Source organism: Rana temporaria, chromosome 5, assembly GCF_905171775.1.
Source record: "Rana temporaria chromosome 5, aRanTem1.1, whole genome shotgun sequence".
NCBI lineage: Eukaryota > Metazoa > Chordata > Amphibia > Anura > Ranidae > Rana > Rana temporaria.
This window is the reverse complement of record NC_053493.1, coordinates 120,649,245-120,675,302: the sequence shown is the minus strand read 5'-3', so window position 1 is coordinate 120,675,302 and position 26,058 is coordinate 120,649,245. Positions and strand designations below refer to the sequence as shown.

The following is a 26,058-nucleotide window of genomic DNA, read 5'->3' as shown; positions in this document are numbered from 1 at the left end:
TTTTTGATTTCAGGGAAGAAGTTTTCAGGAAGGCCCATGTGTACATTGTTGACCAACAAACGGTATGAGTTGCTGTATAACTGTGGCATACAGCTCCTACACATCGGGCGACCACTGGCAGCATTTGAATGTCTAATAGAAGCTGTTCAGGTTTATCATTCAAATCCGCGTCTCTGGTTAAGATTAGCAGAATGTTGTATAGCTGCTAATAAGGGGGTAAGTTCATTATTTTAGAAGATAGTTTTGTTTTTATGTTTTACAGTTTCTGTGCAATACATTTAAAGGGATTGTAAAAAAAAAAAAAAGAAACGCACATGCTCACCTTTAGGCTGCATTCACACCTGAGCGTTTTGTCGCCTAAAGCGCGATGCTCAAAAACGATAGAGGGGGAAAAAATACATTATTCCCTATGGAGATGGTTCACATCTCCACTCCAATACGCCTGACGCCGAACGCCTGAAGCGCAAACAAGTTCCGGACCCTTTTTTGTCTCGCGTATCGGGCGGTTTGTTTTTTTTTGAGCGTTTCCATTTCCCATAGAAAGTAATGTAAACGCTTGATTCAAGCGACTAGCGCGACAACGAGCGTTTGCTACGGGCGTTTCATCGCTTTTAATCAATAGAACATTTCACCCAGGCAGAAGATTAAAAAAATCTACCAACATAGCAACAAGTGATGAAAAGATGATCATTTTTCCTATTGGCTAAAACAAAAAACGTCGAAGTACAAAAACGTCGGACGACGCTGTATGCAAACGCGCAAATAAGCATGAATACGCGCGACGAAACGCCGTAAAAAATGACCGACGCTCAGGTGTGAATGCAGCCTAATGGTGGCAGCATGGTGGGAGTGACTGGCTCATGCTCTCATCTGCACTGAGAGGCTGAGTCAGCTGCTGGTCAGGTATCTGGGCAGACATTGACATTGTCAGGATCCCTGCAGAGCCTGGACTGACTTTGTAATGTCAGCCGATGGTGGGCTTTAGTCTGCTGTCGATTTGAATCTGGGCCACAGGCATGCAGAATTAAGTACGGTACACTCCTGTGACCCACAGGGTAAGTATGACCAAAGTAGCTTTGGTCATGCTTCCCTTTTTTTTAAAGGATAAGTTCACCTTTTGGGATTATGTTTTAAGGGTGTAACATATAAACTCCCTCCCCTGTTGCAGCCGCTGCCTGATTTCGTACTTAAATGTCCTTATTTCTTCTGAGAAATCCTCACTTCCTGTTCTTCTGTCTGTAACTCAACACAGTAATGCGAGGCTTTCTTCCTGGTGTGGAGTGTCGTGCTCGTCCCCTCCCTTGGACTACAGGAGAGTCAGGATGCACTCTACGTTGCAGATAGAGAAAGGAGCTGTGTGTTAGTGGGTGTCCTGACTCTCCCGTAGTCCAAGGGAGGGGGCAAACACGACACTTCACACCAGGGAGAAAGCCTTGCAATACTGTGTGGAGTTAGACAGAAGAACAGGAAGTGAGATTTTTCTCAGAAGAAATAAGGATATTTAAAAGCAAAATCAAAGGATGAAGTAAGTGAAGGAGGACTGCACTAGGTAAATGAAGCTATTTAGGAAAAAAATTGTACCTTTACAACCCCTTTAATGTCTGGCCAGCCTAAAAGCTAGCTTATCATTATAATTCACATAAGCTAGTAGGACACATGTTAGCATTTCCAAATTACATGAGTAATTTCAGTAAAAGTACTTCACGTACAATAGTTGATCATGTTAAGCATTAGGTTTGTGTGAACATTTTACAAGTTTTGTATTGTTTCTAATGGTCTCCATAATCTAATACTTTTTGGTTAAAGCGGCTGGTCCTACAAAGGAACATTATCTGATCAGTGTGTTTAGTGGGTAGAAAAGCACAAATGTAACTTTTAAAAATGATAATCTAAACGGACACGCTAATGTATGTTTTTGGCCCACGGTCCCATTGTATCAAGATAAGTCATTAGTTTTCTGATTGAATATGACAATCAGGTTTTTAAATGGTACAAGTAAACCACAAATGTTTGGTTGAACTGCTGCATTGATTTAACAGTAGTGTAGCTGTATGGTTACTTCTAGGTGTGTTGTAACTAAAGGCAGTAAAATGGTGAATGTTTTTTTTTTTGTTTTTGTTTTGTTTTTTACAGTAATAGCTTGACGACTTTAGCTGCTGTGTAGTTTACTTATCGATTTTAGCTTCTTTGGCTCTGTTGCCCAAGAGGCCTTTAGTAAGTTACATTTCATTCCTGAATGGTAAGCGAAGAATAACAGGCTAATTTTACAGCTCAGTTCTTCTTGTGAGCCAGACCTCATCCAGTGTTTGTACTTGAGGCTTTAGGATAAAACCTTAACCATTGGTTGCTTAAATAGATGCTACCACCAGCCTAAAAGTTTGCTAATAAAAGTATTAAAATAAGGTGTATGAAATGTACCTGAGGTGCATCAAATGGAAATGTTGGTGCCGAAACCAAAAATGCAGGATGCACTTGGCTAAAAACCGAAAATGACAGTTTAAAAAAATAAATAAAAATATATATATTTTTAATATATAATTGTATTTGACTTTTTAATTAATATCATCAATTTAAATGAATAATTTATTGGCCATTATTGGGACCTTTAATACAAGAAAAGCTCAAGAAAAATGCAGTCTCTAACCATCTCTTGTATCGTGTCCCTCAGTCTCTAACCATCTCTTGTATCGTGTCTTAAGTCTCTAACCATCTCTTGTATCGTGTCCTAAGTTTCTAACCATCTCTTGTATCGTGTCCTCAGTCTCTAACCATCTCTTGTATCGTGTCCTCAGTCTCTAACCATCTCTTGTGTCGTGTCCTCAGTCTCTAACCATCTCTTGTGTCGTGTCCTCAGTCTCTAACCATCTCTTGTGTCGTGTCCTCAGTCTCTAACCATCTCTTGTGTCGTGTCCTCAGTCTCTAACCATCTCTTGTGTCGTGTCCTCAGTCTCTAACCATCTCTTGTGTCGTGTCCTCAGTCTCTAACCATCTCTTGTGTCGTGTCCTCAGTCTCTAACCATCTCTTGTGTCGTGTCCTCAGTCTCTAACCATCTCTTGTGTCGTGTCCTCAGTCTCTAACCATCTCTTGTGTCGTGTCCTCAGTCTCTAACCATCTCTTGTGTCGTGTCCTCAGTCTCTAACCATCTCTTGTGTCGTGTCCTCAGTCTCTAACCATCTCTTGTGTCGTGTCTGCAGACTCTTATTTAAACAAATTAATTGTCATCATTTTGGTGCACCTCTAGCAGACATACAGAGAATGGTCGGAGACAGCAGACCAAGAGATAAATGCAGCCTCACCAGTGCCCATCGGATGCAGCCTCACCAGTGCTCGGATCCCACAGAGCAGCTATCTCCCACTGTCATGGAGCTGGATTTGAATTAGCCGTGCGGCTGCAGTAATAAAGTCCTGTGTCCTGTAGTAGACACACACTGATCCAATACTGGGAAATTAAATCGGTGTGACGTGTATTATACGAGGAGGGACTTTATTACAGCGACTGCCAAACAATTCAGCTCCCTTACAGAGGGAGATGCTTGTCAAGGAGGGGACAACTTTGACTGGGGCAAGCTAGGATGACACCCCCACAATGTGCGCCACCCGGGGTGGACCGCCCCATTTTCGGTGCCACTATTGGCACCTTTTTTCTTTCGGCCAAATGCAAAAACACAATTTTTGGCCGATATGTTTCAGTGCACCTCTAATATTAAATGCTTATTTGCAGCGTTTTTTCCCTTTTTATATATTTTTTACTTGTTATATGCATGTGCTTGCATACTAGAAAATGTGGCTACTCTAGGAGCGTGAGTTGCATGTCGTAGCCCTCTTCTCTTTTGGAGTGTCTAATTGCTGTCTTTGCTGACCCAGCATCACCACCTCTTCCCTCACCTTCCTATATAACTTTTATATAGCTGCTGGTGGAGGAAAAATGGGAATACACTGTAGTGTGTCACTGGAGTGTCAGTGCTGGTTCTGCTGACATCACTTTCAAGATGGTGGTGGTTAGCAGCATTCTCAAGGCTTTTGGATATCCAAACAAGGGAGAATTTTACAGATCAATAATGTACATAACTAATCTTTATGTGAAGATTTTTGCAGGATTGATCGGTCTGGTGATGGTATCTCTTTAAGTGTTTTTTATTGTCTAAGTTGGATGCTGTCCACTGAGGATAGGTACTTGTAACTGGTAAATGTTTTCAACTGACAAGATCGCATCTTTTTTTTTTTTTTTTTTTCTAATTGGTAGAATACAGGTTTAGTTTATTTTTTTTTAGCAATAGCCTGTGACTGTGCATACTGAATAACCTTGTTAAAAGAAAACAAAATCCACAACAATTTTACATATGAACATATCCAGCGACTGTTAATATAGCAGTGCCTTAAAAAACCTCTGCAAAGCAACAAGGATCCACTGCCCTGCATATACTTCCTTACCACTTAGTTTGGCCTATGGGATCAAGGAAAAAGATCTTCAACCTCCGGATATGGGAAGAATGTGACTCTTTCCCTTATTCAACAATGCACTGCTGGATGCTTGTGCAGCCAATTGGTACTAATATTGCTACCTGGGGTTGCAGCTAGTCCTTAATCCTGTGTAAGCTCAAATCTGATGGACTTGGAGCTTATACGGGTCTTTTCACTTCACTGTGAATGGGTAGGAAGTAAAAGTCGCACAGGAAGTATACATTTAAGTATAACGTGGCAAGGCGGTGACATACATGTGAAGCTTTTGGTGCTCTGCTTAGACAAAAGCACAAGTTCAATATAATGCCATTTTTTAAAAAGACATAGGGCAGCCTGTTAACATCGTATCTAAAAGCCCAAATTTTGATCTGACTTTACTGGTACTGATGGAACAGATGTGGGTGTGTGGGTGTAGGATCAATTTTACATGTATGTACTACTCAAATTATTGTAAACCCCATCACAATTCATCAGGAGAATAGATATTAACACGTTTCACTTGCTTCCTCAGGAACTCGTGCGCCTGGATAATAGGAGTAAGTAGTCTGAATAATGCCCCTGGGATGTTGGGATCAATGCAGAACCACCAGACGATGATGCCAGATCCCAAAAGGAGGGAGAGATAACTTTATTACACCAAGACCCACTGAATGTAGTCTTTGCAACTATAGCCAGCTTGACCCAATGGAAGGGCATAATAAACCCCTTGATAATACAGGATTCCCAAACTGGGTGGATATTCTTAACATTAACTATCTGACATATGCTATTATATTGTCAGCTGGCAGAGGAAATGCAGTGGTGGCACTGTGAAGGGGTCCTAATTGATGGTGAACTTGGTCCTGTTATTGATCCAGCTTGTGTTTGAGAACCTAGATATATAAACCATGGTCCCAATGAGGGGTATTTAGACTATGTATAGAGAACTCTGACCTTTTTGCCTGAACATTCTGATGTCTAGACAATTAAACAGTTATATGCCGGATGGTTTCATGTTAAGAATATCCACCCGATTTTCTGATTCCTGTATTATCAAGGGGTTTATTATGCCCTCCTATTGGGTCAAGATGTTACAAAGACTACATTCAGTGGGTCTTGGTGTAATTTTGTTGGTTCTCCCTCCTCCTCCTATTGGGATCTGCCATCACCCTCTGCCTGTTTTGTATTGATCCTAACATCCCAGGGGCATTATTCAGACTACTCGCCCCTATAGGCAGGAGCACGGCTCCTTGGGAAGCAATTAAGTGAAACACATTGCCTTCTCTTCTCCTGATTTAATTTTGTTGGGGTTTACAGTAATTTGAGTGAGTAGTACATATTTGTAAACTCGATCCCCCTACACACACGGGATCCTCAAGTATTTGTGTTTTTCTTTAAAAAAAAAAAAAAAGATTTTAATTTTAACCACTTCCTGCCCAGGGACGTCATATGATGTCAGACTATGTGGGATATCTGAATGATGCCTACAGCTACTACAGGCATCATTCAGATATCCTCTTTCTGATGGCGATTCCCTGCACTATAAAAACAGACGCTTGATTGTTTTTACAGGTGGTGGGAGGGGACATCCCCCCACCCCTCCTGCCGCCCTTGGGTGTTTCTACTGGCTCGCCCGTACGAGCAAAAAGCCGTTTACCATAGTGCTGTCATCTCTGACCTTCAGAGGCTGGGCTTGACGTTATGAAGTCGCGTCCAGCCTCAGCAGTTGTAAACATTGCTGTTGCCTCGGCTGGGAAGCCAAGATCGTGTTTTTTTTTTGTTTTTTTTTTGTTTTTTTCTAGGCTTTTCCTAGATCTGGTGACTTATAAACCCCAGATCTCACTGTAAAGAGGACCTATCATGCCCTGTTCCTATTTCAATACAAGGGATGTTTACATTCCTTGTAATAGTGATAAAAAAAATAGTTTAATGGGAAAGTGTCAAAATATAAATTTTAAAGCGCCCCCGTGCTCGCTCGCAGAAGGGAATGCATACATTTGTCGCACCCGCATATGTAAACTGTGTTTAAACTACATGTGAGGTATCTCTGCGAAAGTTAGGAGAGCTATAATTCTAGCCCAATACCTCCTCTGTAACTCTAAACAGGTAATCTGTAAACCTTTGTAAAGCGTTGCATATAGAGATTTTTAAGTACCGAAGTTTGGCGCCATTCTACAACTGTGCACAATTTTAAAGCGTGACATGCTGGGTATCTACTCGGCGTAACATCTTTAACATAATGCAAAAAAATCAGGTGGACTTTAGTGCTTTTAATTCATGAAATATCTTTTTTTAAAGAAAAAAAAAGCGCTTTAAAAATTGCTGCGCAAATACTGTGCAACATAAAAAGTTGTATCGACTACCATTTTATTCCCTAAGGGATTTGCTAAAAAAAAAAAAAAAAATGTTTGGGGGTTATGAGTATGGTAATTTAAGCAGCCAAGTCTTTTATAATCTTTCATGTTGACATCATAACGGAGAAAATGTATGGTATTGGATCTTGCATAGTTTGGTGTTTTGTATATGATTACGGAAAAGCGCTAATTTTGAGTTCTCATTTCACATGGTTCACTGTACAATGGAGTTTACTTTTGTGTTTTTTTTATTGTTTTTTCCAGACTTCTGAACAAGAGACAAAAGGCCTACCAAGCAAAAAAGGAATAGTACAATCAATAGTAGGCCAGGGTTATCATCGTAAGATAATCTTGGCCTCTCAGTCTGTTCAGAATCTCCTTTACAAGTAAGACTTTCTATTATGTGTTTATGTGCAGGTAAAATGGTAGAAGGGCCACACATACAGTTGTGCTCAAGTTTGCATACCCCGGCATAAAATGTTGAAATTTTGGCATTATTATTGAAAATATGACTAATCATAGCAAAGAAAACTCTTTTTTATTTAAGATGGCAATTGCAAAATGCTATTTATTATCATAGTTTTTTTGGATTCTTTTTAAATCGTAATAACAGAATTCGCCCAAATGGCCCTGATAAAGTTTACATACCCTGGAATATTTGGCCTCGGTACAGACACAGAAGGTGGCACACACAGGTTAAAAAGGCAATTAATGGTTATTTTCCCACATCTGTGGCTTTTAACCACTTCCCTACCCGCCCCTAGTCAAATGACGTCTCTGATGGGATCTCCCATCCTGGGTGGACGTCATATGACATCTTGGGCTTCCCGGCCGTCTAGGGGGGGGCGTGCGCACCAGCGGCATCGCTCAGAACCCGGTACGCATGTCCGCCGGGCACCCGCGATTGCCCTTGATTACTGCAGGACCGTGGATCTGTGTGAGGAGACCGATGTGTGTTCCAAGTACAGAGGAACACAGATCGGTCTCCTCCCCTTGTGAGTCCCCTCCCCCTACAGTTAGAATTGCTCCCTAGGGAACATATTTGACCCCTTCAGCGCCCATTAGTGTTAACCCCTTCCCTGCCAGTCACATTTAAACTGTAATCAGTTCAGTTTTATAGCACTAGTCGCTGTATAAATGTGAATGGTCCAAAAATGGGTCAAAAGTGTCCGATATGTCCGTCACAATGTCACGGTCACAATAAAATCGCAGATCGCCGCCATTACTAGTAATAAAATTAAAAATAAATAAAGGCAATAAATCGATCCCCTATTTTGTAGACACTATAGAACTTTTGCGCAAACCAATCAATATACACTTATTGCAATTTTTTTATTTATTTTTTTACCAACAATATGTAGAATACATATTGCCCTAAACGAATTTTTTTTTTTGTTTTTAAATGTGATATTTATTAAATCAAAAAGTTAAAAATATTTTTTTTTTTCCAAATTTGTCACTCTTCTTTTGTTTATAGCGCAAAAAATAAAAACCGCAGTGGTGATCAAATGCCACCAAACGAAAGCTCTATTTGTGGGAAAAAAAGGACGCCAATCTTGTTTGGGAGCCACGTCGCACAACTGCACAATTGTCATTTAAAATGCGACAGCGCTGAAAACTAAAAATTGGTCTTGGCAGGAAGGGGGTGAAAATGCCCTGCTGTATTGAAGCGGTTAAATCAAAATTTGTGTCTGTGTATAAATAGTCAATGAGTTTGTTGGCTCTCGCATAGATTCACTGAGCCACGAGGAGGTAGAAAAGATCAAAAGACCTGCGTAACAAGGTAATGAAACTTTACAAAGATGGAAAAGAATATAAAAAGATATCCAAAGCCTTGAATATGCCAGTCAGTACTGTTCAATCACTTAAGAAAATTTGGGGGTCTCGTGATACCAAGCCAAGGTTAGGTAGATCAAGAAAGATTTCAGCCACAACTGCCACAGGAACTGTTCGGGATGCAAAGAAAAACCACAGGTAACCTCAGGAGAAATCCGGAAAAGAGTGTGTGGTTGTTTTTAAGGAGCTCAATACGATGATACTTGAACAAAAAAGAGCTTCATGGTCAAGTTGCCAGAAGGAAGCCTTTACTGTACCACAAAAAAGCCTGTTACAATATGCCCAACACCTTGACCTCATTGGCCTTTTTGTGGCATTTGCGCAGTAAAGGCTTCCTTTTGGCAGCTCAACCATGCAGCTCTTTTTTGTTCAAGTATTGTTGAATTGTGCTCCTTAAAAACAACCACACTGTCTTTTTGGAGAGCAGCCTGTATTTTTTCCTGCAGTTACCTGTGTTTTTTTTTTTTTTTTTTGTATTCTGAGCAATTCTTTCTTGGTCTACTGGACCTTGGCTTGGTATCAAGAGATCCCCAAATTTTCCACTTAAGTGATTGAACAGTACTGACTGGCATATTCAAGGCTTTGGATATCTTTTTATATCCTTTTTCATCTTTGTAAAGTTTCATTACCTTGTTACACATGTATTTTGATCTTTTCTACCTACTCATGGCTGTTCTGGTGCGCCACCTAGTCAGTCTCTCTGAGTTTGTGACGGAGATCCCCCGACTCTTCGGTCCGGGGAGTTGTTTCTTCCTTCCAGTGGCCGGTGTTTACGACGGACGCCAACCTCATGGGTTGTGGGGGCACCTGGGGGGTCCAGTCGGTCCTAAATCGCTGGACTTGCATGGGCTTTACGGCCACACCTTCCTGAATGCGCCCCCGCTCTCGTCTGATCTCGGTAGCTACCCAGGGTCGGGCCTGGTTAGTACCTGGGTGGGAGACCTCCTGGGAATATCGGGTGCTGTGGACCCTGCCTACTGTTCATTGTCCTACTATTCTGGGCGATCAGGCTATGCTTCCCCTCGTGGTCGAGGAGGTTGCAAGGTCATCCAATCTGGATTTAGCCGGACAACGCCACAGCTGTGGCTTCGGTCTGCCATCAGGTATACCGGCAGGCGGACTACTCTAGTTGCCGGAAACTGGACCGGGGGGGGGGGGGGTTTGGCTCTCTTGCCAGAGCTAAGTCTCACAGGGCATGGATCTCCTGGCCGCTTGTCTCCACCGCAAGGGCGTCAGTTAGTGGCCAGGTCTAGTGATCTTGTACAGACGCGTCGGGCACGCTGGTGGCCCTGTGGGGTCTGTATCGACGGCTTAATGCCATTCCTCCATCGTTGCTTCCTCCGGCTGCTCCACAGAGTGGAGGCTGAGGGAATCCCGATGATTCTAATCGCTCCAGATTGTCCCTGGCGTCCTTGGTATGTCATATACTTTCCCCCTCTTGGCCCACCTCTCCCCCCCCCCCCCCCCCCATGAGTTTTGACTCTGGTGCTCTCAGTTCTTCAGGAACCTTCCTTTTGGAAACATGAGAGATTTTTCTCTTGACACTATCTAAGAATGTGTCCCCTTCAGTGGCCTTTACCTCCTGTTAGAAGGGTTTCTGAGTTGGCGGTCTTGTCTTGCAAGCCGCCATACTTGATCCTCCATAAGGATGGATTAGGTGGTGGTGCGCCCGTGACCTTCCCTTCTTCTGTTCAGGTGGTTTCGTTCATTTCACCTTAACGGGGACATTGTACTTCCATCCTTGTGTCCTTGCTATATACTTTGGATGTGGTACGCACCTTGCGGGTGTACCTGCCTGCTACGGCTCAGTTTCGGAGATGTGACTCTCTTTTTTGTGTTGGTGTCTGGTCCACAAAAGGGCCTGGCGGTCTCGTCGACCAGCATTTCTCAGTGGATCAGGCAGACCGTCATACAGGCCTATGCTCTTAGGGGGCGGTCCCCCCTTTCCGGTCACGGCACTTTCGACCAGGGCAATTGGTGCTTCCTGTTTTTTTTTCCGACATCATGCGTCGGTCTCACTGGTGTGCGAGGCAGCGACTTGGTCGTCCGTTCAAGCTTTTTCCAGAATTTACATGGTTGCTGTGAGTGCATCTTTTGATGCTGCTTTCGGCCGCTAGGTTTTGCAGGCAGCTGTTTAAAGTTGCACCTCCTCCGTTGAGGAGCTCTGCTTGTTATGGAGTGAGGTTACAATTGGTTTTACTGATATATTTCCCACCCCTCGTTTTTGACAATGCTTGGGGATGTCCCACTTGTCAAGATTTAAGGAGCTGTGTGCGTCCATGGACGATAAGAGAAAATAGGATTTTTTGTACTCACCGTAAAATCTTTTTCTCTGAGTCCATGGACGGACACAGCACCCACCCCTCCTTTTTAGGTTTGTACTGCTTTTTTACGAATTGATGCTGCATACTGCAGGGAGGAGGATTATGTCTGGCTGTTCAACTCAGATAATTAAATACATGTTACATTAACAAACATGTTTCTGCCTAGTCCTCTCCTGTAAACAGGGAACATAACCCACTTGTCAAGATTTAAGGAGCTGTGTCCGTCCATGGACTCGGAGAAAAGGATTTTACAGGGAGTACAAAAAATCCAATTTCTTTATCGTACATCACGGGACACAGAGCTGCATATTCATTACTATGTGGGTTATAGAGTCTACCTTCAGGTGATGGACACTGGTGTAATCAATTAAACAGGAAGTTCCCTCCCTATATAACCCCTCCCCTACTGGGAGTTCCTCAGTTTTTTCATCAGTGTCTAAGGTGTTGGTCACGAGTTAACATGTGCTCTTAGGAGCTCCACTGGAGGGATCCATGCTGGATGTAAAAAGCCTCCATAAATCCGGATCCGTCCAAGGTGCTTCATAGCCAAAGTGGACGGTACCCGGGCCTCGGTACGAAGAACGAGGTTTAGCCTATAATGCCTCTCTGCGGAGGGCTGGATCCTGGGTTCCAGAACTTTGTGCCTTCTAAGGACCAAATGTTTTTTCTGCTGCCAGGGTGCTATATAGGTCCAGGGGTGTGGTGTTCCTGCCATGGACCCCGGTCCCTGAAGGTCTAGGACTATACCCACGGTGAAGGGGGAAGATTGGGCCTCTTGCTTGGCAATACCCTGCAGCGTGGAAAGGTAAGAGAGGGACCTACGGGACTTGGTTCGACAGTAGGTCTTCTGTAGGGGACTATGGGTCTCGCCTATATTATGTTTTTATGCATGGGCAATGTAAACCACAATGTCTTTTTGAGACGGGATGGCTCAGGGCACCCATATACCTCCCCTAGCCGGCATGTAGCCTGGGCCACTATGTCTGTTCAGACAGGATGGCTGTAGTACCCATATATCTCCCCTTGAAGGGGCTGGTACATAAAAAAAAAAAAAAAAAAAAATGCCCTTAATCCTATGCAAAGCATTGTCTTCCATGAGTAGCTGCAAGTCTTATCTGTTTTTCCACTACTATGGGCAGTAAAAGACATGCCTGATGTTTTCGCTTACCATGCTTTCCAAAGACGGAAGCTTAAGTGTTAGCTGGTCTATTGTGCGTCCCACTTCCTCAGCTTCAGGCTCTACCATGTCGCACGTGCTCACCGGCTCAGTGCAGTCGCAGAGAGGGCTCTTCAAAAAGGCCCAGACGTCAGAGCTCTGTAAAGCTAGGGGGACACAAACGCAAGCACCTTGTGTGAGTTGGATACAGATTCATCTAAGACGCCTACTCCGCATCTAGCTGTGCAGATTAGCAGGCATTGTTGCTGCCAGACTATGTTCAGCTGTTGATGCACCTGGGTTAAGCTCCTCTGCTTTTAGCTTAGGACTTTGGTCTCCCCATTGAATAAGGTCAGGGGTAGGAATATAAAAAGGAATCGCCACCTGAACCTGGTGGCCCCTTATTCTCCCCTGTAGAGACAGCTCACAGATTGAGCTATCAGACCTGTCAGGCAATCAATGCAGCCTCCCCCAACATTGCAGCCACTCTGCATGTGTTTTGTTTTTTGCATCACATTTGTTGTTCTACAAGAGGTTAACTGCTATGTTCGCAGCATCCTCACAAGAAGCAAAAAAAAAAAAAAAAAAAAAGCAGGGTGTGTCCCTTTTCCTGCTTTAATCCTTAAACAAAGGGATTAGAAGAGCTGGGGATGAAGGTTCACTGTCAGAGGACAGGAGACAGGAGCTGCAGCCTAACGAGGAGAAGCTATCAATAGCCCTACAGGTTCTGATTGCACCTGCAGTCTTTTCAGAGATTCATGCTGCATATAATTTCCCTCTGCCTACTCGGCCAAAGCCTCTATCTTCTCCTTAGAGTGTAAAGAGAGGTTTTCCTATAGGTGGCTAGTAAGACCTCCATATGGTCCTCAGCCTGGTGTCGGCTTCAGGCTAACCAAATGCACATCTGAGGGATGCACAGTTGCTGGTACACATTGCTAACGTCTCTTAATTGAGGAAACGCACATCTACAGAGGATAACTTCCTTTTTACCAGTCCGCATGTTGCATAAGATACATGAGTTTGGAATGCATGTGGGATAAAAACAAGTAACAAAGCATGTTTTATTGTGGATCGCATAAGGATACATGTTTCTGTCTGTATGGTGTTGCATGTTTGTTAGAGTTGCATAGAAATGCTTGAGTGCATAAAGATGCTAGTTACCTGATCACTCAAGTCCTGGATTACCCAAGGATATTGGGTCACACAGAGAGACTTGTTTCCACAGAAAGGCCTAAAATCGCATAAAGACGTTTGTATGTATAAAAATGCTGGATCACACACACATGGTTACCTGATCACCCAAATCCTTGATTACCCAAGGATGTTTGGTCACACAGAAGTGGTTTGTTTCCACAGAAATGCCTAAAATCGCATAAAGTTGCTTGGATGCAAAAAAGATGCTGCATCACACATGGTTACCTGATCATCTGCGTCCTGGATTACCCAAGGATATTTGGTCACACAGAGAGGCTTGTTTCCACAGAAGTGCCTAAGTTCGCATAAAGATGCTTGTATGCATAAAAATGCTGGAATCGCACATGATTACCTGATCACCCAAGTCCTTGATTCCCCAAGGATATTTGGTCACACAAAGAGGCTTGTTTCCGCAGAAATGCCTAGAATCGCATAAAGAGGCTCGAAGGCATAAAAATGCTGGAATCACACAGGATTACCTGATCACCCAAGCCCTTGATTCCCCAAGGATATTTGGTCACACAAAGAGGCTTGTTTCCACAGAAATGCCTAGAATCGCATAAAGAGGCTTGAAGGCATAAAAATGCTGAATCACACATGATTACCCGATCACCCAAGTCCTTGATTACTCGAGGATATTTTGGTCGCACGGAGAGGCTTGTTTCTACAAGAATGCCTAAAGATCGCTTAAAGATGCTTGAATGCAAAAATAAGCTGGATCACACATGGTTGTCGGATCAACAGCGTCCTGGATTACCCAAGGATACTTGATCACATAGAGAGGCTTGTTTCACAGAAATGCCTAAAGTCGCATTAAGATGCTTGAGTGCATAAGGATGCTGGATCGCACAGGGGTGCTTGGTCACACAAGGGTTCTTGTCCGCACAGTAGTGCTTAAAATGCATAAGATGTTGATCGCATGGAAGATGCTGAATCGCATAAGGATGCATGATTACTTTAAAGTTGTACATGGCGGCCTAATTAAGCAATACAGGATTCCTTGTGTTTGCATAGAAATACGTGTCTGCATGGGTTCATGTTGCACATTGTTGCATAACACGTTTATATCGCATGCTTGCTTGCAAGATGCTTGTTCCAGTGCACACATGCTATATGCATGTTTTTCTTAAAACATATTTATATGAATTCATGCTTCCAGGAACACACGCTGCCATGTACACACACTTCCATTGAGGCATATGGCTTTAACACTTGCCACATACACACATGGGGAGCCAGTTGCATATGTGTTTATTTACTTGGGTCTGCAGAGGTTGTCTGCGTTTCGCAGGGGAACAGCACTATCTCCAGTTGGTGGTCTTGCCCTTTTGGGTTAGCCTCCGTGCCTGGGTTGTCAGGGTGCTAGGGCCCGCCTCTAGCAGGTCTGTAGGCCCAGGGTATAGCAGTAATGGCATACCGAAGCAAACTCCTGCTGATGGGTCAGTCAGTAGAATGGCTGGACCTAAGGGTGTCCAGCATGGTCAAGTATCTGGAACTCCTGGGTTGGGATTCCAGTCTAAAGATACATTCTTTCATTTGACAAGAAGCTGGGTATGTTTGGCACAGTCCAAAAAGGAGAGTTTTTTTTTTTTTTTTTTGGCCTCAGACAAGACCATCGCTATAAGAAAACTGGTCTATGTGGTCACAGCAAGGAACAGTTCCTTACTTTTGGCCTTTTGATTAAGGCACTAGGGAAGATGCTGGCTTCATTCAAGACAATTCCCTATACTAACTTTTATTCAGGGCTGTTATAAACAGTATTTTGTCGGCCTAGAAAGAGTGGATCTTGACCTAGCATTATCCAAAGAACCCGGTCTCAGAGATATGCTGGAATTCCTCTTGGTGATTCTTAACTAAAAGGGTTTGCCAGGTCAGGAAGAGACCATGGCCCAGGGGAAGTAGTCAAGCTCCAAGGGAGCCTTATCTGTCAGCTAGAGCTACCGATGGAGCATCTGGCTTAGGGGCCTGAACGTTCAGGTGGCAGGTTGGTTCTGTCAGAGTACAATCAGACTATGCCATACTAGTGATTTACTTAATTTACCAAGGAGGAGCTTGTGCCTTGCCTATTGACATTCGTCATTTCATGAAATGCAGAGTTGGCAGGCGATTTGCTGGAGCCGTCAACAAGTGTCTCCGGGAGAATGACCTCTACACCCCGACTGTTTTCCTGACCAAATGTCACAGAAATAGTACCCTGTACATAAGATGTATTGGCGTCCAGGGTCATCAAGGAATTGAACAGCTTGGGGTCAAGGATAAAGGATCCACCCGCATGCGGGGCAGATGTGTTTGTAATCCGGGGAGACCAGTTGTCACTGGTTGTGTCTCTCCCCCCAGTGCCGCGACTTTTGTGGCTTCTATGCTACATTAGAGGAGAACGGAAGCTGGCCTGATTACTCCGGCATAACCCTGACGACCTCTCGGTGCAGGAACAGTAAGGGTGGTAGTAGAGGACCCACGGTCCCTTACATCTTGTCCAGGCCTACTTTGCAGGGGGTATTACATTCTGCCTTGCAACAGGTGAATTAATGGTCTGGCTATTATAGACCACATTCTCGAGGATCGGGGCTTTCAGAATCAGCGGCAATTCCCTTGATTCATACAAGAGAGCTGGCCTCCAGGACCAGATAGCCTACGGTCTGGAAGGCCCATGTTCCTGGTGTGAAACCAGATGGTGGCATCCGTGGAAGTTTGTCAAAGGTAAAATTCCTGCCTTCCTACATTTGGAAAGGAGACGGAGCTAGCCTTAAGTTATATCAAGGATCCGATCTCGGCCTTGCTTCCAAAGGTCGATTACTTCACACTCTTTGGTCCGGGCTGTTATGCACGTCACCCCTTGTATAAGTCCACCAGTTAGGTCGCCCTTGTGCTCGGAGGATTGGCTCTAGTTTTGTCGGCTTATAGGGTCAGCTCCTTGGGCCGATGCACCATATTTCCCTTCATCCTTTAACAAGGGAATTGGTGTTCTTGGTTGTGGTAGCCTCCAAGAGTTTCAGTATTGGCAACTTTCTTGGTATAGAGCCATACTCAATTATTCTTACAAGTAGAGTGATTTTCATCCTCACCCAACCTTATTTACTAGAAGGATCTAGTATTTATTTGAATCTAGATATTCTTACCTTCCTTTTTTTCAAAACCTTGTTTCACGGAAGGAAAGGTTATTGCTTTTCTCTCAATTGAGATGAGAGCAGTTAAATACCTATCTGAAGGTTTCAGATATAGAAAGCTGACGTTTTTATTGGGCTGCCAGAAGACCCTAGATGGGCAGGCAGTGTTCAGGTCAGCTATTAAAATGGTTACACTCTCTCTCTCTCGTTGGAGTAAGAAGGGTCTAGGCCTATCTGAAGCGGCTGCTCGGATACGGAAAACTGATGTTGTTGCGCTACCAGGAGGCCCCAGGAAAGGGCAGGCAGCGTCTAAAATCAACTGTTTTTAAGGTTGATTCATCAGGTTATTATTCAGGCTTGTGGTTAGAGTAGGATTCCCCCTGTTTTTTTGTGGGGGTGCTCCCTACCAGGATGGTAAGCGCTTTATGCGCAATGCATTTCCAAGCCTTTATGACGCAGATTTTCAAGGCCGCAACTTGGTCATCTGTGCTTACGTTCACTAACTCCTATCAGGTGAACATAAGACGGCTAGAGGATGCAGCTTTTTGGCGCAGTATGCTGCAGGCAGCATTATAGGTCCTCACGTCTGATGGCGGTCTGCGTTGTTGGTGTCTCCCTCCCCTCAGTAAGCATTGCTTTGGGACATCCCACATAGTAATGAATATGCAGCTCTGTGTCCCGTGATGTACGATAAAGAAAATAGGATTTTTATAACAGCTTACCTGTAAAATCCTTTTCTTGGAGTACATCACGGGACACAGAGCTCCCACCCCTCTTGTTTGGGGATATTGGGACACTTATTGCTTTGCTACAAAAACTGAGGAACTCCCAGTAGGGGAGGGGTTATATAGGGAGGGAACTTCCTGTTTAATTGATTACACCAGTGTCCATCACCTGAAGGTAGACTCTATAACCCACATAGTAATGAATATGCAGCTCTGTGTCCCGTGATGTACTCCAAGAAAAGGATTTTACAGGTAAGCTGTTATAAAAATCCTATTTTTTTCTAACTGACAGGAGTCCTTTCACTCCACTTGGGCTTCTTTCTCCAAGTCAAAGGTGGTTCATTCCTTTTGTCGCAAACTTCGGACCCACAAGCCCTTCAAGCCTACCCCGAAGCCCTCATAATGAAGTGGCACCCTCACTCTCCAGAGTTGGTAGATATCTGTTTGGCCTTTGCACCAGTCTGGATCAGAGATGTCCTGGACCTCCAAGTCCAATCTACCATTTCCAGAGTCTACAAAATAGAATGCCAATTCTTGCCCAACCCCCTATATTTCTAGCCTTCCAGTCTGCCAACATCACCTCAGAAATGGGCAGGTTTGTATTTGATATTTGGAGAGCACTATCTAGACTCCTCAGCCAAGGTTACCCGAAAAGGATGATCTAGTTCCTTTTTTGATGGCTGATCCACTTAAAGAAGTCTGCCTTTGGGCCTTCCTTTTTCTCAGGAGTATTTGGGGCTGATCTTGGACACAGCCCAGGCAAAATATTTCCTTCCCCTGGAAAAGATTGCTTCTCTGTGGTCCAATGGTCAGACTTCAGTCATCCCTTGCTTCTGCATATTGGTTTTGAGCCTTCAAGGAAGTTCCCTTTTGTCAGTCTGTGCAAGACCTTTGAAGTTCAGCTTTTAAGCCTATCCCTTTTCTGGATTGCCCACTACTGCCATCCACCTAGCTGAAAATATCCCTGGCATGGTGGATTTCCAGCCCAGCACTAGAATCTGAGAAATCAGTCTTCCTCCTCAATGAAAGGTAATGACAGATGCAAGGCTGGGACAGGGTCTACAGTGCCCTGACTGTCCAGGGAACCTGGTCCCTGTATGATTTGATATGCCCTAAACAACATTCTAAGAGCCATAAGACTGACTGGAGGACCCCTCTCCTACATAGTCACCCAGTCAGACAGTGCCACAGCCATGGCCTACATAAACCATCAAGGGAGTACCAGGAGTAGGGAAGCCTTGGGTAGAAGCAAGCCTGATTTCTCTCCTGGGTGGAGAACTATATTCCAACTGTCTACTCTATGAAAATACTGGAAAATTGGCAAGCTGCCTTCTTGAGTCATCAAATTCTGGTCCTGGGGGGGTGGGGGGGGGGAGTGTCTCTCCTACCTGCCATTACCTTCATGAGGAGTGTCTCAGAGTTTTTAATCCCTTAGTGCAAGGAGGTTTTTCTTGTCTTACACAGGGACAAGGAGGTCCTGAAACACAGACCACCTTTCCTCCCCAAGGGAGTCTATGCCTTTCACCTCAGTGAGGAAATTGTTATATATTCCCTATGCCATACTCCAAAAACATGCCAAGGAGCTTTCGTTCCCCTGCCTGGCTTTGGTCAGAGCAATTAGGTTCTACTTAGCTGCAACATCTTTCAGAAATGCTGAGTTCCTTTTTGTTCTCCCCTGAAGGGACATTCTGCTTTCCTCTTCCACCATTGCAAGGAGGCTGGTAATTTCCAAGACTTTTTGCCCTCAAGGGATCGATTTTATTTTTGAATTACAAGACTGCTATACCAAAATAAGTCTTTTGGCCCATAATTGTTTTTTTTTCATGCATATGTATTTCAGCAGGATTATGTAGGTTTTTTTTTTTTTTTTTATCTTAGGGAAGTGTGTTTTTATTTTTATTTATTTTTTGCAGTAAATATTTCTGCTTCAGATGCAACTTTAAAACTTTTTTGCTATATTACATGCTTGTCTTCTTTTTCATGATCGTATATTATAGACATGTAACCACTGGAGGGCACGTCTGTGTGTATTTATTTTACATTCATTTTTTTTCATCTTAAAGAATGTTTTGCACTTTGCAAACTTTAGGTGATTTGGATGTGTGGGATTTTAGTGGATATTAATTAATCTTCTTCTTTTTGTTTACTTTAGCGATGGGGAATCATCTGCTATTCCGGTAGCCAGCATGGAGTTTGCTGCAATATGTTTAAGGAATGCATTACTCCTTTTACCAGAGGACCTACAGGAAGCTAATAAAGAAAATGGCGCAAAGAATAACAGTCAAACAGGCAGCACAGATTCGGGTGGGGAAAACAATGAAGGATGCAGGTAAATACACCTTTCCATTTCTGCAGATATGACCTACAGTCATGGCCAAAAATATTAGCAGCCCTGCATTTCTGTCAGATAATTTACGACTTTGTCTAGAAAATTGTTGCAATCGCAAAAGTTTGGGCATTTTTATGTTTATTTTCTTTGTATGACACAAAAAGTGGAGAAACAAAATGCCAAATCTGATACCTTCCAAAATTGGACTGGGCAAAATGATTGGCACCTTCTCAAAATTGTAAGAAATAATTGCATTCCAAGTTAAACTCACCTATATCAATTATCAGTTGCTGACAATATAGAAATCACAATGGCAACAAGTTAAAATGGTGAAAAATGTACTCAACCTTTCTGTTGTGTGTGCCGCATGGAGTAGAGAGAGTGCTGCAAAGAATTGGCTGAGGATTTGAGAACAAAAATTGTAGAAAAGCATGGACAATCTCAAGGTTACAAGTCCATCTCCAGAGATCTCATTGTTCCCGTGTCCACTGTGCACAACATTGTCAAGAAGTTTACAGCTCATGGCAATGTGTAGCTAATCTCCCTGAATGTGGACGAAAGAAAAATTGATCAAAGATTGCAGTGAAGGATTGTTCGAATGGTGGATAAAGAATCGTGATCAACTTCCAGGAAAATTCAAGCTGACCTTCAGGCATGGGGTACAACCATACAGCTTGCACTATACATCGCCATCTGAATGAAAAAGGACGTTCTGGTAGGAAACCCAGGAGGACTTGCTGACACAGAAACATAAAAGACCAGATTGCAGTTCTCCAAAACATACTTGAGGAAGCCAAAATCCCTTTGGGAGAATGTGCTGTGGACAGACAGAACAAAATTACAGCTTTCTATTACAGAAAAATAAATGAGGCCTTTAAAGAATATAATACAGTTCCTACACTCAAAATGGTGGAGGTTCACTGATGTTTTGGGGTTGCTTTTCTGCTTCAGGCACTGGATGCCTTGACTGTGGATGGCATTATGGAATCTGATGACTACCAAAGAATTCTGGGGTGCAATGTAGGGCCCAGTGTCAGAAAGTTGGGTCTCCGCCAGAGGTCATGGGTCTTACAGCAGGACAATGACCTAAAGCACACATCAAAAAGCACCCAGGAATGTTTTAAGACCAAGCGCTGGAGAACTGAACTGGCCTGCAATGAGTCCAGATCTAAATCCCATAGAGTACCTGTGGAGAGATCTCAAAACTGCAGTTGTGAAAAGGAACCTTTCCAATCAGAGACCTGGAGCAATCAAATATTACATTGAGGGTGCCAATCATTTTGTCCAGACCATTTTTGGAGTTTTGTGTGGAATGTGTCAGATTTGGCTTTTTTTTTTTTCTCTACGCTTTTTTGCGTCATACCAATACAAACAAAAGAAATAAACATGGGAATGCCTAAACCTGTAATTGCAAAATTTGTTGGGGCATAGTGGTGCATTAGCTGACAAAAATGAAGGGGGGCCAATATTTTTGGCCATGCTGTACATGAGGAAACCGGTACTGAGAGATATGTATAGCTGTTGATTTCCTGTAGAAAAACAATCTAGTTGCCTGGCTGTCTCTGACTTAAATAATTTCTTGGTCACTGACTTGGAACAAATATGAAGTTTAGGGAAGTCAGTGTTCCTAATCTGCATACAATGTGTGACAGAAGTAAAGCCACAGAATGTTAATGACGACCAGCAAACTAGCATTTTCAGCAGAAGAGGTTGGCAATGACGGTCTGCATTTTTTTCTCAGTACAAAATTATTATTGGTTTCCAGCAACAGATTTGCTATTTCAATACCAAAGTTGTATCATGCACTTGGTATAGATTGCTGTGGAAAGTTAATTTATCTATGACAGCCAATTACATGTCATTCATTGCATGACTTTATGATTTGATTTGGTTCCCAGGAGTTACAGTAATAAAGCAAATTGTTTTGGTTTTCAGTTATATATTACCCCCACTCCGATACTTTAAAATTGGGACTAAACCTTATGCTTTCCTGACAATTAAAGGCCGACAAGGTATAAAAGGCACTAAATCCAGATGCCACAAACTACTTAGATTATGGCTAAAATAGGTTATCCAAACTCCAGCAGGCCACAGATGAGTTGAAAAATGAAAATGGCTCATACGATTGTGCCATCAGTTGCTTTGATTCTCTTTAAAAAAAAAAAAAAAATCAGCATGCTGGATCAGGCACTTTCGATTGCGGCATGAATATTGTGTGTCGCACATTGACGCACTGATGCGAAAAACCAACAATTTGACGTTTGACCCAAGTTTTGTTAATTTTTCGACGTCTATGGATGGCCTGCTATGGGCACACGATTTAAAAAAGACCACTTCTTAAGCAATCTCCTCTCCTGCTAGCTGTGTTACAAGAATGGATTAACCACTTCCGCTTCGGAAGGTTTTACCCCCTTAATGACCAGGCCATTTTTTGCAAACTGGCACTGCGTTACTTTAACTGACAATTGTGCTGTCGTGCGACGCGGTACCCAAAAAAAATTGTCCCAGTTCTGCCTCTCTGGGGAACGATCACTGGTGGCTGGTGGTCCCGCTGGTTGGCTCCCCCTCTGTCCAATGGGCGCGTGCTGCCACAGTGTCTATTGCATGAAATGACGTACAGGTATGTGTAGGCAGTATTTGAGTGGATAAAGGTGTATTTTTTTCACTTCTGAATTATGACCATTAACATGCATTAGAACATTGTAAAGCAAATTAGTCTAAATGACGAGTATATTGGTGTGTTTGGGAGCTATACAAAAACAATCGATGCCAAGTCATTTTTTTTCTTTGCACAAGTAGCCTCGCTCTTAGTGCCCATTCACACCTAGGCGTATATACGCCTGTAGCGCGACGCCGCAGCAGCCCCTGATACGCTGGAGGGGTGAGTTTACATTGTCGGCTATGCAGACGGTTCACATCTCTACGCCGAACGCCATACGCCTTCCGCCTGAAAACAAGTCCCGGACCTTTTTTTCAGGCGGCTTTCGGGGTTCGGCCATAGCTGACAATGTTGTCACCCCTCCTGTGTATGTTACCGCAGCGTATTTTACCGCGGCAAATCACGGGACAAAACGCCGCAATTCGTCGCGGCAAAATGCGCCGTGGTAACATACCTCTAGGTGTGAATGCAGCCTTAGTATTGGTTAAAGCAACACACATTGAAAAAGTGTAGTTCATCCACAATTAAGATTTTCTCAAACTGTATGTGTAAATTCATTACTTAAACAAAATAGCTCAGTTTATCTTTATGGATATCAAGCCACTAGTTTACAGCTCAATTCCAGGCAGTATCATTTTAATATCTTTACATAGGTTAGTAACTGTTTACCTCTGCTGTGTAGAAATTACGTTTTCTTTCTCGTCCATTGAGTGACATAAGAGTACAAATACTGTAGGGTTATTCTGTCTCCTACAGGAGGATAAAAAAAAATCGTTTAGCCCCATGATGACTGTACCCAGCATGCCGCCTTTTTTTTTTTTTTTTTTTTTTTACACTAGTGTCATGAGCTCTACTGAAAAATGTATATTCTTTGCTAGCCTTTTTTCTTTGGTTTAATTTTTTCACTGACTTTATTAAAGATTCCATTCTACATTGGTGCTTGAGCTGGTCTCTATATGCAGCTGTCCCGTATCAGCCTTTGATCAACCTGACCTTGGAGTGCTAATCCTGGACCCCACTGAACTGGAAGTGCAGGACTTTCTTGGAATATCACTTATGATGCTTTTTAGGTTTTCAGTTACTGGTAAATCATCCATAGAGTACTTTGCAGCTCCAGAGCTGTAGAACTGCCCCAGCGCTTGCCCTGTCTCTGAAAACCCACGGTGTTGAGTAAGTGAATCGGGCTGAAGCTTTGAGAGCTACCTAGCTGACTGCGTTGCTGGGAGCCTTTCAAATTTGTTGCCAGTTTAGTACAGTACAGGTTAACGATTAGGGCGTGAGTGCTGATGTCATCCACTGGGTTAGGTTGTAGCACATGCATCCCATACTCCTTTTTTTTTTTTTTTTTCTTCACCATTTAACATAGCTGAAGCATTGTTCTGCTGCTGCTCCTACTGATCTCCAGTTTGTTCCTACTTGTCCAGTCTACTGTGACCTGGTCACCGCAGACCCTCCATCAGCTACCTGGATTTGTAAGCACCCAAGGCCTTGCCCCACACTTTAGACCTAGTTGCATCACCACCATGCAAGCACAGCATGTCTGCACATATAAATAGATGGGGCAGTTCTGCAACTAGGGCTGACCTCAGCCCATACTGCCAGAAGCAATTCTAAGACACCTGGTATCTGGAATCCATTGACCCTACAGTTTTACATAATCTGAGTTTCCCTCAGCTCCCTCGGGTGAGGCTGAGCCCCCTGCTTTGTTGTCAGGGACTTTTACTGCAGTCACTCAAGTGCATTCACTTTGTCTAAATGTACCCATTTCAGAGATACTGGCTGTAAATGCTCTAAGCATACTTTAGTACCCTCTCCTGCTGAGTCTCTGATCTTCCTGAGCCCATAGAACAGGTCTGTTTACTGGATGCTGTGACCACCCCTGACTCAAATTCAGAGTCCCAACAGTCTATCACCGAAGAGACCGTTTTTTGAGTCACCGCAGTCTCCTGTCATCGCTTCAGAATTGCGAGGGGTTCTTTCAGCCCTTATTGATGCAGTACTTAGATTCTACTGGCAGGGAGTTGTAATCCCAGTTTTGCTCTGGCAGGTTCTGCCCTCCACCCAGAGCTTGCTGTGAACTTATATTGTGGCAGAATTAGTGAGATCCCTACAAAAGGATCTCTCCAGTACTGTGGTAGACTTCTCTTAACAGTATGTGTAGAGCACATATGGAGCCATACATTTGAGCTGTGATGGCTTTTTACAAGCATCTACCTTTCTATCCTGCATAGGTTTGATGTCTATACAGTTGCGTAGATCACTCTGGTTGCGGGGCTGAAGCGCTGATGCCATATCCAAAAAGCATCCGACTCCCTTGACCTTCACGGGGCATTTGTCTATTTTATCCTATACTTGTTTGTTCTTCAAGAATTTCAGGAAAGCCCAGAACATACTCCTGCCTCCATGTCTAGCGAAAAGTTTGTTTGAGACCCATCCTTCTACACTTGCAGTAGGTGCCCCCTTGGCTTTTAGAGCTTGACCGTAAGGCAGTACACAAGGCTCAAAGAGACTGGCTAAACCCTCCTAAAAACCTTCTGCGTGAAAATGTGCTCCCACTTCTACAAATAGGGCAACTAAATGTGAACCCTGATGAGTCCTTGGGCAGCTTGCATCTTGGGCATCGAGGTGCAAGGAGCCCTTTTAGGCTCACCGGCTAATGCTTTGCCACTGGACCATCTTAGGCTGCTGTTAGCTGATCTGTGCTGCTTCACAGATTGATGCACATTCTGTAGTCTCCTTGAGTTCCTCTCACACCCTTGCTTCAGCCTATGCGTCAAACCAGTCTCTGGAGCTGTGCCCATCTGAGCCACCAATCTATCCTCCATGAGACATGAAAAGCCCTTCATTGTACATGGTACCTCTCACCCCTCCTCCTCTCCAGAGGTGTCCTGCTGACCTACTAGACTGACTGACTGACGAGCTAGTTCTGACTTTTCACCTCTTGGCATCTTTTTATTTTAGGACTTGCAGTTGACCTCCTGTGAAGAGTCAGTTTTGTGGATCTTTATAATCCGCATCTTCCCAAAGGGCCTAACATTTGCAAGATCTGGCCAGACCTAGCTTTGTCAGGTTTCAGAGTTGATAATGGTCTGTCACCTGTTGATGAGACCAACCAGCTTAGTTTCCCAATACAAAGGTGCACGGCCTCCTTTTCTCTCTGGAGAATCGCCATCCTTGGTTCCTACTGCTTTACTCTTCAAAACAGGTGCCCTGTGCAGGTACCCTGCTTCAGGTTCTGTTTGACACCGTCAAGGTGCTGCTTTGTCTTAATCACAAAGGAGTTGTCCTTGTGACAGGGGAGTTAGTCTGGTCCCCTTGCTGGATGATGCAGAGTCCCAACTTCGCATTGATTGCCCTATGGACAGTTATTTTGCTGGACATGGAAGAAAGGTTTGTGTGCCTACTGTAGCAGGTAGAGATTGTCATTGGAGGCCCGTGTGACTCCCTGGAAGGTGGAACACACTAGTTTTGTGCCATAGGTTTCCTCTGACAGAAACGGAGGTCTTGACTTTTTGGGACTTGTCTATCTGGAAAAAGGTCCCATCTTGGCGGATCCACAGCCTCTTGAGTAACGTTCTCAATGTTTTACCTTGCCATGTCCCTAATCGGATGAACACTCTAAACAGTACTAATAAGATTCATATTTGTTGCTCCACAGCAGCTGATGCTTGTTGAATTGGGGAGCTCAAGAGCTTTCCTAGGCCTATAGCATGAGATCAGGGATAGACAGGGCAGTTCTTCAGCAGGATCTTTGAGTGTCTCAGTGGCTCCTTCTATGTGGTGATTTCTATCAAATCCCTCTTGGTCTAAGGTCTTTCTTCAGTTTCCTGCCTACCTTTTGTGGGGTTGCCTCATATGCGCCCTATCTATTTGGTTACATTGGTTTCATGGGAATCGGATACTTCTGGTGTGTCTTTGCTAATACAAGGTTTT

General features: G+C 43.6%; 1 protein-coding gene and 1 pseudogene across 3 annotated transcripts in view; both read left to right on the top strand.

Annotated features, from left to right (window-relative positions):
* Positions 1 to 26,058, top strand: part of CNOT10 (CCR4-NOT transcription complex subunit 10) — a 146,410-nt gene that overhangs the window by 37,678 nt on the left and 82,674 nt on the right. For all 3 annotated transcript variants that reach the window (XM_040353077.1, XM_040353075.1, XM_040353076.1), the window contains 3 exons: positions 14 to 216; positions 7,060 to 7,181; positions 19,290 to 19,466. In XM_040353077.1, the coding sequence (XP_040209011.1) occupies positions 14 to 216; positions 7,060 to 7,181; positions 19,290 to 19,466 (502 nt within the window). The remainder of the gene's footprint in view (positions 1 to 13; positions 217 to 7,059; positions 7,182 to 19,289; positions 19,467 to 26,058) is intronic.
* LOC120942165 lies at positions 9,481 to 9,601 on the top strand (annotated as a pseudogene).